The sequence below is a fragment of the Eschrichtius robustus genome, chromosome 4 (assembly GCF_028021215.1).
Source record: "Eschrichtius robustus isolate mEscRob2 chromosome 4, mEscRob2.pri, whole genome shotgun sequence".
NCBI lineage: Eukaryota > Metazoa > Chordata > Mammalia > Artiodactyla > Eschrichtiidae > Eschrichtius > Eschrichtius robustus.
Window position 1 is genome coordinate 88,324,222 of NC_090827.1, and position 14,296 is coordinate 88,338,517.

Sequence of the window (14,296 nt, forward strand, 5' to 3'; positions counted from 1 at the left end):
TTTGCAATTGTTAGGACAGAAATGTCATCTGTCATGTTAAACATTAATATTTGTAATGTTGCTTTTATCTGTATTTCCTTTTTTTCTTTAGCTCTTTATTTTCTCCAATTACCTGAATGACTTCCTAAGATATTAGAAGATGCTATTACCTATTACTTCCCTTGAAGACTGAAACAAAAATTTTCTCGTGAACCCCACCAACAGTTCTTATGGTCATTTTGTGAGTTGTAAAAAAATGAAATAACAGGACAAATATTATAATTCCACTTATAAAAGGTACCACGAATAGTCAAAATCATAGCGACAGAAAGTAGAACAGTGGTTACGAGGCTGGGAGGTGAGGGGAATGGGAGCTATTGTTTAATGGGTATATAGTTTTAGTTTAGGATGATGAAAAAGTTCTGGAGATGGATGTGGTGATAGTTGCACAACAATGCGAATGTACTTAATGCAACCAAACTGTACACTTAAAAATGGTTGAAATGGTAAATTTACGTTATGTATATTTTACCACAATAAAAAAAGGAAAGAAAGAAGAAAAATCACACCACAAATAATGTTAGACGTGGCCCATGAAGTGAAAAATCTGAAAATTACTTCAGTAATTTCTAAGACTAATTACAAACATAGGAAGAAAACCTATAAGCCGGTATTCTCAGAATATAAAATTTTCTTTTGTACTTTCAAAATCTTTAAAAACCACATCATATATTCTTAATTTATAACTCAATTTTAAAAATTTATGAAAACATTTACTTTTTCAAAAATCATTCTGCATTTCCTATTACCTTCATCTTGGAACCTTGCTTTACCAGGTTCCTTGAGCAGTAGCAGGATTTGGGAAATCTGGCCTCTCGTGGAAGTCACCCAAAACACCTTAATTTTTGAAAATGGTCTTATAATTCCATCTCATCTTTAAGGTATAGTAGGGATCTTGAAATCTAACAAGTAACATATAGCTGGTGTGTGTGTCTGTGTATAAATGGTGTGTGTGCATGTCCTTGTGGATATACAAATCTGATCATTAGACCATAAGAGTCAAAGTGTTCCTTTGATAAAGTCTTTCAGAGAAATTAGCGAAAACGATATTTACCAATAATGTCCGCATAGATTTCCATTTTGTTGTGCTGCTGAGCCAGTGTGAAAGCTTCATTATTACATTTGGACATAACAAGAAACTGGATGGCAGACCCGTAGTCACCTAGCTGTAGAAAAAACCTGAAACAAAGTACTTTAATGAACTTGACTCATTTAAAAGAAGTTTGTCATTTACAAAATAAGATCTTTTTCAACCAGGAGAAACCATTTAAAAGTAAAAATGTATTCAGTAAACTGCAGTTCTATACCATACGTTTATATTTGGAAAACATACTCTCATACGTTGACCACAACAAAGAGCCTTTGAATTTAAACACTTAGATATAATTAAAAAAAAAACCAAAAAACAGAATAAGTATTCCATTTGAATTGATTTATTTGATAAGAGGAAGCGGGGGCTCTCTTTTGAGGTTAGTTTTTGGAAGTCCAAAAATATTAATGCGTTATGTTACCGGGCTACCATCTTGGCTCCATCCAGGGACTGGGTTTCTCTGACAACACTGACAGCCTTTTCTGGATTGTTGAGGTGGTCCAGGTAGATGCGGATCACGCTGTTCCACTGTTTTGCGTTCTCATAAGCCACAACAGCTTCTTTGTATCTATAAGAGATACTTATTTCAGACAAACTTTCTTAACACTGTCACATTTGGGGAAAAAATGTCAATAAACGTTTGGGACACTTTTTATTGACGGTGGTTGCTTATTTTTCTTGAACTTCTTCATTTTTTATCAGAAAGAATACCAGGAACCATTTCACTAAAATATGTTCTTTTCAGAGGTTTGATAAACTAACAGTAAAATACCAATTTTACTGTTTTCTCATCTGAACCATATATATACAATTTTTTACATTTTATTGTTTTTGTTAGAGTAGAAAGATTATAATAGTAATACAGGCTTATTTTAGAAAACAGAAAATAAGGAATTTTTCACAATTAGAGATATAGCTTAACAGTGATATATAAAATCATTGTGTGCTGACCTCTAGATGGAGCTCAAGACTTCTGTTCAGTCCCCATGAGCTCTCTAGCTCTTTCCATTTTAACAAGACATTTAGCGTATATCTCTTAAGGTTACTTTTCTAAAAGTGGAAGGAAGTAACCTTTAAAAATCTCAATACATATTGCTAAATAACTTTCTAAAGGCTTTAGAAATTTACAGTCTTATCAGTCATGTAAAACAAGTGCTTTTTGACAATATGGTTATTAGTTTAAAATAAATCTTTTCCCAATATGATGCTAAAATGATACACTGTTTGCTTTAATTTAATTACTGTTAGTGAGATAGAACTTTTTCACATTTGCATAAAATATAATTTCATAACTGTATTTCCTCCTTGTCTTTAGCCCATTTCCTCCTAGTGCCTTTGAGTTTCTTGTATTAAAGTTCCAGGAAATATCTGTATATTTAGGATACCAACTATCCATTGCTATATTTTAATACTGTTTTGTGGCTTCAACAGTGTTCTTTTCCTCTGCATCTGTAAGTTATCGTCCTTAATAAAATGACTATTGCCTAACTTCATTTTCATGCCATATTATATCAAAATTTCAACTTATAATATTTAACCCTCAAGTAAAAATGAGATTTTAGTCCATATATGAATACATAAAGGATTGACTGAGGTATATAAAAGTGTGGGAAAAACTTTATAGTCTGGCATTTCAAGCCAGGTGAGGAGTAAAGATATTTTCTGTCTTTCTGTGCTTTGCCTTTCTTAGAGGGTTGCAAATATCAATAGTTAATTTATAAAACATTCTTTTATATTTGTATAAAATTGAGAAATTGTACAAACCTTCCATCTGCTTCTTTAGCTTTGGCATACTGCAAGTGAATCTTTGGAGAAGAAACATGAGGCAGAAGTTCACCAACTTTTGCCCTAGAAAGGTAGGTTTAGGAGAATAATATCAGCACTACATTTGATCTAAAAGTAGCTTCCTACAATCAGATATTAGTTTTTAGGATTCAAAAAACAGTTATCATGATCTTTAAAAAATCTTGGCCTCCTATAGGTAAAAGATTTAATTTTTTTGGTAAACCTATTTTCATTTTGGAAAATATTTATGAATAAATAGTTTTATATGACGGCTGGCAAAAAAAAAAAAAAATGCTCTTTCTCCGGCCCCCAACCCCACTAGCCCACCCTCTGTGGGAAAATGAAGGTTAGTTCATTAACTCTTTGGGGACAACAGGGCTTTTTTATTCTAGCAATTTATCTGATCAGGTATTTCCCCATATTAAACCAAGGAAATGTGCTGTTCTTTGGAAAAGAAACTATTAATGTGAACTCATCTAAAAAGAAAAAGAGGAGATGGAAGGAAGGCCCAGATAGAGGCAATAGTTGTACAGCTGGGAGGAGCAGCAAGAAAACCAGTGGGGGGATCATCGACACACATTCATTTCCACACCTGCTCAGAACAAATTTTAGCAATTTCTTACCAATTCTTACAGCGGATGTAAACAGATGCTGCTTTGTCATAGTAGAGACCTTTTTCATAGAGTTGAGCTGCTTCTGAAAATTGCTAAAATAATATGAGATTGTCAAAATACTAAATTTATTATGTATGAGACCACATGAATATTTATTCACAGAAAAGTCCACCTTCATATTCTCCAGTATGGCGCCACAGTCTCTTTTAAGGACCCTGCTGGGGTGCTTGAGGGCTAGGCTAACCCCTCGGCGGATGTCTCCCATTCTTATGGACATCTGGGCCACGCCAGCCAGACATACCTCATCATGTTCCTGAAATTAGAAGGCAAACAACTAATGAATCAGACCCTAACTTAAAATGATGTATTCTAGCCAAACAATTTAAATCTAAAATGAGCCCAAAGGTTATGGTTTACTTTCATTAATCCTTTTCTGGCGAATCTCAAGATTTTGAAATAACATTGAGTCTTTTTTTAAAAATCACCTGTTATAAAGTTATATTTTTTTCTTTAGAAGTCTAGATCTTTTGTGCTCAAGACCAAATTTTTACTGCCCCTTTGTCGTAATACCTTGCATCTCTTTGTATGTCTTCTTGGTATAAAATTTTATGTGAGAGGAAATATACTTGGCACATAGCATAAATGCTATGTATGAATAACATTAAGAGAGAAAATATTTATCAAACTGAAAATTTCTCTACTAGGCCTGATGAAACAAAAAAACCTTTATTTATTTATTTTGTGACAGAGGAACTGAATTTTATATTTTATTTAATTTTAAATAACTTAAATGGCCGCATGTGACTAGTGGTGACTGTCTTTAACAACACAATTAAGGATGAACTTAAATAGATGCAGCCAAACAAAGAAAATGTCAAAACCCCAAGAGATAAATGAACAAAGGATATAATCAGGCAATTCATAAAAAAACATACAATTGGCCAATAAATAAATAAAACATGCTTGACTTCACTAATAATCAAACACACGCAAAGTAAAATGAAATACCGTCTTTTTTTTTGGCTGATCAAATTGGTCGAGATTGGTAGTGTTGAAAATGTGAGGGAAACAGACACTTTCCTACACAACTAACAGCTGGATGAATTACTACAAGTTCTTTTGGAGAGCAATCTAGCAGTATAAAAAATTAAAAGCACACATTTTATGACCTAGAAATTCCACCTGTAAGAATATATCCTGCAGAGATACTATTTTAAGTAACTAAAGATATATATACTAGGTAGAATATTCACTGTGGTGTTTTTGATAGAAACAAAACCCCAACTACAATATAATCAATAAGGGAGTGGATGAAAAAACCATGGTACATCCAAACAACGAAATTTTAGAAGCTCTTAAAAAATTAAAACATTCATAATGTATTGATTTGGAAAGACCATAAAGCAAAATGCCGCTTTTCACAGAATGGAGTCTCAGTTGATCTTTGCTGAATGAATGGAAGTGAATGATTTCATTTTTAGTAAAAATCCCTATTATATACATATCTGTATGTTTAGCAGAGATTCTGGATGGAAATATATAAAATCATGAACAGTGGTTACCATTAAGGAGTGTGGATGGAGGAGAGAACGTTGGACTCTCACTTTGCAGGTTAACATACTTTGGTGATTTTTCAAATTGACTATACTGAAATTGTATTACTTTTGTAATAAAATGCTAGATATAATATAGAAAAGAAAAAGATTTTCAATCTTGGCATCACCTAACTTAAAAACATCAATTTTTATCGCAAAATTTAGCTTCTTGAGCTAAAATTCTGGGATCGTCTGGGATGGGAGAATGGACTGGAATGGTGGGTAAAGTACATGCTTACCAGGTTCATCATAAAAGATACAGCATAAGGAATGAAATGGCAGAACAAACTTTTATGGACTGGGAATTCACTTTCAAAGTGGTTATTGAAACTTTTTAAGAGTAAAAGGAACAGCTTTATGAAAATCATAGCTAGCCTGTAACTGGGAAGGGATAAAAATCTTACTCCCAACCTTAATATGAAGCTCATAATTAGGGTGTAATGGAAAACATAGCTTTTTCAGACTGATAAAAATATTGTCAACTTCAGTTTTTAAGAGTTCTAAGTGTTTTAAAATGATTTAACCATATCCTTGCAAAGCTGTTAATGAACTGAAAAAAGGCTCACCTGCTATATAGGGAATAAATACAATGCAAATAAGATTATTTTTTAAAGGAAACTAACAATAAACCCAAAGGTAATTATGCATATCTTATCTTTATTCAAGGTTACCTTATTATCACCTGTTATTCCTTTCTCATAATGAGCCAAAGCATTTACATAATCACCCCTGAAAAAAAAATGTGAATTTTAATACACATTTAAGTATCTTATTTACATATACAAGATTTAAAAGATCAGCTGTCACTGAATTGCTTAAGCACATAAAAGTTGTGATATACGACATTTATACATGCATTCTTTCAAGTGCAGTCCATTATTTTGCTACTTTAAAAATATTTATTGTAAACAGAGCTGCAATGAACATTTTGGTACATGACTCTTTAGATTGTGCTAAGACTATAAGGTACTAACTTTGCAGTATGCTAGGCATTTTGGGGAGGTACATTAAATTTTATGGGTCACTTTTGCTTAATTATCTCCTTTGGGGCACTAAAGACAATCATGTGACCATAAAAAAGAATGTTTTTTCCAAACACCCAATATTTATAAGTACAATATGTATTGAGAGAATCTGGGTAGAAATGAAGGAAAACACTGGGGATGACAGTATTAAGGGCCCTGGTTCTTATTCTGATAAGAAGTATTATACGTGAAATAAATAATACCACTCCCTATTCCCATGACCAATGCTAACATGGATCTGCATATCTAGAAGTCATATTTATTACCTCAATTCATTTTTATTGCTTGGAACAGAATGGATCAGTGATTTGCTTATGATCCATTTGGAGATCCACTGTCCTCTGAGAAATCATCTCCTCCATAATAAATTAATCAGCTCTGAAAATGTCATTATTTGAGCTCCACCTTATCAGCTTAGACCAGTTATTCAACCTCTCTCAGCCTCACTCAGTTTCCTCATCTGTTGGTTACAAGGAATTTTCTGGAAGAGAAGCCGATTGAGAACCTTGTTTTGGACAGCCCAGGGCTTCACAGTCAGCAGTGTTCCTCAGTGGGAATTTCTAATATTTGGACCCAATTACATCAACACAGCTAGAGATGTCTCCTGATAGTTCCTCCTTCAGGAACCTGAGGTTTTCCTTAGGCAAACCCAGTTAGGAGATGCTAAATTAAGACTTTGGGAACTCTCACTTTATTTTTATGGTATTTTAGTTCACTCACTTTATTATTATTTTATTTTGGAACGCTCATGTGGATCTAACTCATGATTCTAGTGCCAGACTGGAGAGCTAAATCCCTCCCACAGGTGACAGACTGGTCCTGCTTTGATCTAATCAACGTCTTGGATGCAGAATAAAACAGACTGATGGAACTGAGCACAGGCCTAGGGCCTTAGCATCAAAATCAGCAGCTGGTGGCTACTGGGATATCGGATGATGATGAGATATACTTAGTTCATTACTATTATCACAAGGGAAAGTCTCCTGATTTGGGGGGCTGGGGTGTGTATCTAGATCAGGGTCCAGGGGTCAGCACAGAAATAGCAGTGAAAGTTTTGGGAATTGGTGGCTTCACAGTGAAGTGTTGAGCAGAAAGGGTTAAAAAATATCAACAACATCACAGGCTTTCAACTGGCTCAGCTCATCTGACTATAACGAGACAGTTTTTGAGGGTCTGCTACAAAAACTTTGATTCTCCTGAAAGAAGAGACAATGGAAGTTTTCTGGATGGTTCCAGGGCTTACTTGGGTGTTTGTGCTCTGACAGGAGATGGTGGGTCATCTCCCAATGTAATGACCCTTTTCTCTTTACTCGAAGACCCAGTCACTCTCAGGACAGACACGGAGGGCCTTGTCCATTGTGTTATGTACCAAGATTCTTATTTGACCTTTTCAACATATGGATTAACTGTATAAGAGGCAGAAATGCGCCAAATTTAGATCAAGGTTGACTAAGAAGAAATAAAATCTCCAAAAAGTTTTTACTTGCAAAATGGAAAATTTTAAATAAGGTATCTTGGTTAGAAATGAAAGAATACTTTTGATGGAATAATTTCTACAACTATTAGCTGTCAACATTCTCAATGAATCTAAAGTCTATAGAAAACAAAGTGGAACTATATAAAAATGTTTTTTTAAATGCTAGAACCATATTTTCTTTGCTCAAAAAACAGTATTTTTCCCATTTTATAGTTTTTGAAATTGGAATGTATCCTATAAATGTCAAAAGAAATTGTCCAGTTGTGATATAACTGCCATTGCACATATACCTGTGAACTTATATTTGCAAATGAATTATTCATTTTTTGTCTCTGCACGTATCTCCATTAGTGGCATTAACCATGGCTGAAGGTGAGCTTACAATTGGATCTTGAATGCCTATAAAATTGCACTTTTATGCAGCATTGAAATAAAAATGTATAGTCTGTCAATTAAGACTACTGACAGTTAAGACCATCTAGCAATTAACAGCACTAGAAAATTCTAAATCTCTCAGAATAGATTATGGCGTTTTCAAAGGTAGGAAATATCTGTGAAGCCTATTCATCATGCATCATGAAGGATTATTATTCAAGCACCACATATCCACCTGTGAAAAATTTCTGGCTTGATTTTCAACATTAGCTATTGAATTTTTATCCATGTGCAATTCAATTTACAAAAGAAAAAGTACAAATTTAAGCAAATAGAAGTTGTAGAACAAAGCCTGGTATTTTTCGCCGTGCCTTGAAATCACACTGCAAATCCTCCAAGTGTTCAAAGAGGTCAAGGTCATGGGCGTAGGTTAAGAAAAGCAGAGTCACCCCAATGTTTATGTGTAACTGTTGTTGGCCAAATGTGATTCAAAATAATATTTAGACTCTAAATATAGAAAAGGCTTAGACCCAAACTTGACTTTGATGCTGAAAATGCAAGTGGATAAATACATGGATAAGACATCATTAGTTGGAATAAAACACTTTTTGGATGTATAATTAACATGGCTTTTTCCACCTAAGAAGCAATTATTAAATCAATGGATTTAATTATTAAATCAATGGCCTTATAATGAACAGCAGTTTAGAATTGAAGATATTCAATAATTAGATACTGACTGAAACATATAAAGACAAGTACTTACGTGAATTCAAGCTGAATAGCATATTCTTTTGATATAAACGGTATTTGGTCTGGGGCTAAACGCTTTGCCAGCTGTAGAGCACTGTCCCAGTGCTGTAAATCCCTTCTCATCTATTAGGAAGAGAGAGATACTAATTTCAAATAGCAAATTATTCTGCACAGTCACCATATAGTTTTTAATAAAAGTGATTACAGATACTTTTTGTTTAAAAAATGAAACTTGGTCTTTCCAAAGACAATAAATTACTATAGCATACATTCTCAATGCAGGTGACAGAGCCTCCAAAAGGGTGAAAATTGGTTCTTGGGGACCAAAAACATCTTGGCTGTTACAATGGTTTGTGGCCCTCCAAAACTCAATCCTAAACAAAATCTTATTCTCTTTAGTATTTAATTTTTCTCCATAGGAAAAAATTACATTGAATTAAAATTAATTCAATCAGCTAAATTAAAATTAATATTTCTCCTTAGAGGGGAGATGATAAAGAAGAAGTTGAGAAATACTTTACTGTAGGAACTGATGTTATTTTCTGAGAAAATCTGAACCTATATCATGAGACGAATAGTAGCAAACATAAATAAAACGTGAACGTGTCTTTCTCTCTGGCTCCCAAGGTCTTTTATCTGTGTCTGGTACATAATTCCACATAAAAACTAACCATGAAAGATTAAACCATTAATTTTTTAGAGTTCATTCCTCACTTTATTCACTCTTTGTAAAGAATTAATAATGGCTAACATTTTGTAAGTGCTATTTTCTGCCAGGTACTGTTTTAGGACATTAGCCTATTTACTTTTCACAACTAGGCTTTTTGTAATGAGCTGCTCTTGTGCCCATTTTAGGGATCCAGAAACTGAGGCAAAGAGAGGCTAGTTTTGCACACAAAGTCTCAAAGTTAGTGTGTGGCAGGGCTGGACGGCAGGGCTTTGCTTCCAACCTCTTTATTTAGCTAACCTATCAGTCTTCAAAGTGAGGTTAAAGGAACAACGGGGTGCAATCACCTCTTTCCATTGGGAAGCCATCACCTTAAATCCTTTACAAATCCAGCAGCACACAAGTGTCCACAGCTAATGCAGAAGAGCTGGGATGACACGTTGCCCTCACTCAGTGCAGCCATGTTCCTACTTCAGTGCTTACCAATCCAAGTTCTGAAAATTTCTCAGGGTGTCCCCAGTGATCTCAAATAGTGTTGTAAAATTATCTAATTTTTTCTTAAAACAAAAGTAATTTAGTCCACTTAAAATTTAAAAATGAAAATTTGCTATAGAACAATTTGAAAAGAGAAGCTGTGAAATCAACAGCACATATGCTTCCCTCTATGTGGTTGTAGAAATGCGGGCTGGGGTGAAATAATGTGTCAGCAGCCACCATCTCTGTCTTTACAGCCCGTCAGGCACTGTCCCAAAAGATCTAATCTCATTCTTAAATCTTTACAACACCCTGTGGGCTAGATATTGTTATCCCTCCTTTAAATGGGATCTAGGGCACAGAGAGATGAAATAACTTGTCCGAGGTTACACAGAGCTGGGATCTGGACCCAGCCACGTCCGACTCTAAAGTCCACGTTCTTAACCGCTACTCGACACCGCCACAGCTCTCTCCTTCCTTGCGCTGAACTAGGTCCTTCACTCCGTTCTGACCCTTCCCCTGCAACACTCACCTCTGGGAAACTAGTGATGATACACAAGCGTTAGCCCCCTCTTCATACACAAGAGAATTTCACATAATAAATAAAAGACAAATGTGCCCCTATTTTCCCATTTGGAAAATAGAGAAAATAATAGTATTATCTCACAGGACTGTTGTGAAGATTACATGAATTAAAATATGTCAATGCTTAAAAAAGTGCCTGGCACGTGTGAGCACTCAATAAATGGTGGCTGTTCAGAGCTAAACCCATGCACCTATGGTCACCTTATCTTTGATAAAGGAGGCAAGAATATACAATGGAGAAAAGACAGCCTCTTCAGTAAGTGGTGCTGGGAAAACTGAACAGCTACATGTAAAAGAATGAAATTAGAACACTCCCTAACGCCATACACAAAAATAAACTCAAAATGGATTAAAGACCTAAATGTAAGGCCAGACACTATAAAACTCTTAGAGGAAAACATAGGAAGAACACTCTATGACATAAATCACAGCAAGATCCTTTTTGACCCACCTCCTAGAGAAATGGAAATAAAAACAAAAATAAACAAATGGGGCCTAATGAAACTTAAAAGCTTTTGCACAGCAAAGGAAAACATAAACAAGACGAAAAGACAACCCTCAGAATGGGAGAAAATATTTGCAAATGAAGCAACTGACAAAGGATTAATCTCCAAAATTTACAAGCAGCTCATGCAGCTCAATATCAAAAACACAAACAACCCAATCCAAAAATGGGCAGAAGCTCTAAATTGACATTTCTCCAAAAAAGATATACACATTGCCAACAAACACATGAAAGGATGCTCAACATCACTAATCACTAGAGAAATGCAAATCAAAACTACAGTGAGGCTTTTTTTCCGGTCAGCGGCCTGAGGTGACCTCTCAAAATGGTTCGCTATTCACTTGACCCAGAAAACCCCACAAAATCATGCAAGTCGAGAGGTTCAAATCTTCGTGTTCACTTTAAGAACACTCGTGAAACAGCCCAGGCCATTAAGGGTATGCATATCCGAAAAGCCACCAAGTATCTGAAGGATGTCACTTTAAAGAAGCAGTGTGTGCCATTCCGTCGTTACAATGGTGGAGTTGGTAGGTGTGCCCAGGCCAAACAGTGGGGCTGGACGCAGGGTCGGTGGCCCAAAAAGAGTGCTGAATTTTTACTGCACATGCTCAAAAATGCAGAGAGTAATGCTGAACTTAAGGGCTTAGATGTAGATTCTCTGGTAATTGAGCATATCCAGGTGAACAAAGCCCCCAAGATGCGGCGGAGGACATACAGAGCTCATGGTCGGATCAACCCATACATGAGCTCTCCCTGCCACACTGAGATGATCCTTACTGAAAAAGAACAGATTGTTCCTAAACCAGAAGAGGAGGTTGCCCAGAAGAAAAAGATATCCCAGAAGAAATTGAAGAAACAAAAACTTATGGCCCGGGAATAAATGCTGCAAAAAATAAATGCAAATAAAAGTAAAAAAAAAAAAAAACTACAGTGAGGTATCACCTCACACCAGTCAGAATGGCCATCATCAAAAAATGTACAAACAATAAATGCTGGAGAGGGTGTGGAGAAAAGGGAACCCTCTTGCACTGTTGGTGGGAATGTAAATTGATACAGCCACTATGGAGAACAGTATGGAGGTTCCTTAAAAAACTACAAATAGAACTACCATATGACCTAGCAATCTCACTACTGGGCATATACCCTGAGAAAACCATAATTCAAAAAGAGTCATGTACCACAATGTTCATTGCAGCTCTATTTACAATAGCCAGGACATGGAAGCAACCTAAGTGTCCATCGACAGATGAATGGCTAAAGAAGATGTGGCACATATATACAATGGAATATTACTCAGCCATAAAAAGAAACGAAATTGAGTTATTTGTAGTGAGGTAGATGGACCCAGAGTCTCTCATACAGAGTGAAGTAAGTCAGAAAGAGAAAAATGAATACTGTATGCTAACACATATATATGGAATCTAAAAAAAAAAAAAAATGGTTCTGAAGAACCTAGGGGCAGGACAGGAATAAAGACGCAGACTAGAGAATGGACTTGAGGACACAGGGAGGGGGAAGGGTAAGCGGGGACAAAGTAAGAGAGTGGCATGGACATATATACACTACCAAATGTGAAACAGATAGCTAGTGGGAAGCAGCCACATAGTACAGGGAGATCAGCTCGGTGCTCTGTGACCACCTAGAGGAGTGGGATAGGGAGGGTGGGAGGGAGAGGCAAGAGGGAGGAGATATGGGGATATATGTATGTGTACAGCTGATTCACTTTGTTATAAAGCAGAAACTAACACACCATTGTAAAGCAATTATACTCCAATAAAGATGTTAAAAAAAACAAAAAAACAAATACTCTTAAAATATACATCTTTGTCTATAAAATAAAGAAAGAAAGAAAGAAATGGTGGCTGTTTTTATTTGTATGTGTTTTTGTAAGTTATGGAATCTGTCCTCTCTGGACACAGTCTGACTTTAAATTATTTGGTAATGTTACAATACCATGCCTTTCATGGCTCCACAGAATGCAGAGTGAAAATATTTCTGAAGTTAATGAATACTCAGGAATTCTTAAAGCTGAAGTCTGAATTCTAGGAGAGGGAAGGCATGTGGTATCTAGTGCTGAGAGATTTTAACTCTACAAAAGGTGAGAGCCTCTTTGCATGTTTTCCCCCTCATTTGCTGCCATACCTCCAGGGCAGCAATGGGACAGCTGGATGCCAGGTACAGGTCCTGAGCCAGGTTGAAATCATTAGTAAACATGGCAAGATGTCCTGCCAAAAGATTGTAGTCCTCTATTCCCTACAAATAAAAGCAGTTTTAATGAGAAGAAATACCGGGTTTTTTATTTAAGGACTGTACTTAGGAGGAAGTGGTAGTGATCTATCAATTAATTTGTTTACGAGTTAGGTACGAGTAACTGCAGAAAGTTTAAATGTTTGGCTAAACACCATTTAAATGCTAATCTGATAACTCCCGTAAGATGATGTTTACCTTTATTTGTTCCAAGGACATCACCATGCCAACGTTTCCAATTGTCCGATAAACACGGATTGCAAACTCCACTTCCATGTGGTGTAGACAAGCTCTGGCCAACTCATTCCAGGCAGCATGATCATTCAGAGTCTTGCACATTTCCCAAGCATCAGAAAACCTGGCAGTTGAGTACATAAGCTTAATCAGGGAGCTCTATTTGCCCCCATTAGGCAATTTTCAGATTGTATATAATTTAATGTTATGCCCTAGATAAATTTTGCAGAAACATTTCTTAATCTTTAAACATTTTCAAGTGAGGAAAAGCTATATAAACTTTTCTTCCAGTTTTATGCAGATGTTTTTTCTTGAATTTCTTGAATTAATCTGAATCTATTCTGTATAACCACCTTCCCTCATCAACAACTAATTCTGTTTATTTATTTTTGGTTTACTTCACACACAGATGAAAATTATTTTTGTTCTCACATAAGTCTAATAAAATTAGTACTCTATTCCTATAAATTGGGAACTTTTAAAACAGGGGTCAGCAAACTATGGCCCACAGCTGCCTGTTTTGGGGAATAAAGTGTGAGTGGAACACACTCACCCGCCCGCTCTTTACGGACTGTCTTGGCTGCACTTGCACTGCAACAGCTGACCTGAGTAGGTGTGACAGACCCTATGGTCCTTAATGCCTGAAAATACTTACCACCTGGACCATAACAGAAAAAGCTTGCTGACCTCTGGTATAAAACTTAACCATAAATGCCAGTGAGACCTTTTTGTGGAACCCCTACATTAATGAATGTTACGCCTTCCCCTCTATTCACTGATGCATTTTTCCATCCAACACACATTCACTGAGCACCGTTATGTGCCAGGAAC

At 35.8% G+C, this 14,296-nt stretch overlaps 2 protein-coding genes across 4 annotated transcripts in view; one reads left to right on the plus strand and one right to left on the minus strand.

Moving 5' to 3' along the window:
• The window catches only part of WDR19 (WD repeat domain 19), an 83,836-nt gene that overhangs the window by 25,171 nt on the left and 44,369 nt on the right, over nt 1-14,296 (minus strand). For all 3 annotated transcript variants that reach the window (XM_068543090.1, XM_068543089.1, XM_068543091.1), the window contains exons 18-26: nt 13,430-13,589; nt 13,127-13,237; nt 8,767-8,876; nt 5,795-5,852; nt 3,701-3,841; nt 3,538-3,620; nt 2,894-2,977; nt 1,551-1,697; nt 1,094-1,218 (exon numbers count right to left, since the gene is read on the minus strand). In XM_068543090.1, coding sequence (XP_068399191.1) covers nt 1,094-1,218; nt 1,551-1,697; nt 2,894-2,977; nt 3,538-3,620; nt 3,701-3,841; nt 5,795-5,852; nt 8,767-8,876; nt 13,127-13,237; nt 13,430-13,589 — 1,019 coding nt within the window. The remainder of the gene's footprint in view (nt 1-1,093; nt 1,219-1,550; nt 1,698-2,893; nt 2,978-3,537; nt 3,621-3,700; nt 3,842-5,794; nt 5,853-8,766; nt 8,877-13,126; nt 13,238-13,429; nt 13,590-14,296) is intronic.
• Nucleotides 11,277-11,903, plus strand: LOC137764210 (large ribosomal subunit protein uL22-like). The gene has a single exon (XM_068543088.1). The coding sequence runs from the start codon at nt 11,310-11,312 to the stop codon at nt 11,862-11,864; it is 555 nt and encodes a 184-aa protein (XP_068399189.1). The 5' UTR covers nt 11,277-11,309; the 3' UTR covers nt 11,865-11,903.

What these genes read in the sequence shown, in the direction of transcription:
- LOC137764210 (XM_068543088.1), top strand. Translation starts at nt 11,310, where the DNA reads ATGGTTCGCTATTCACTTGACCCAGAAAACCCCACAAAATCATGCAAG.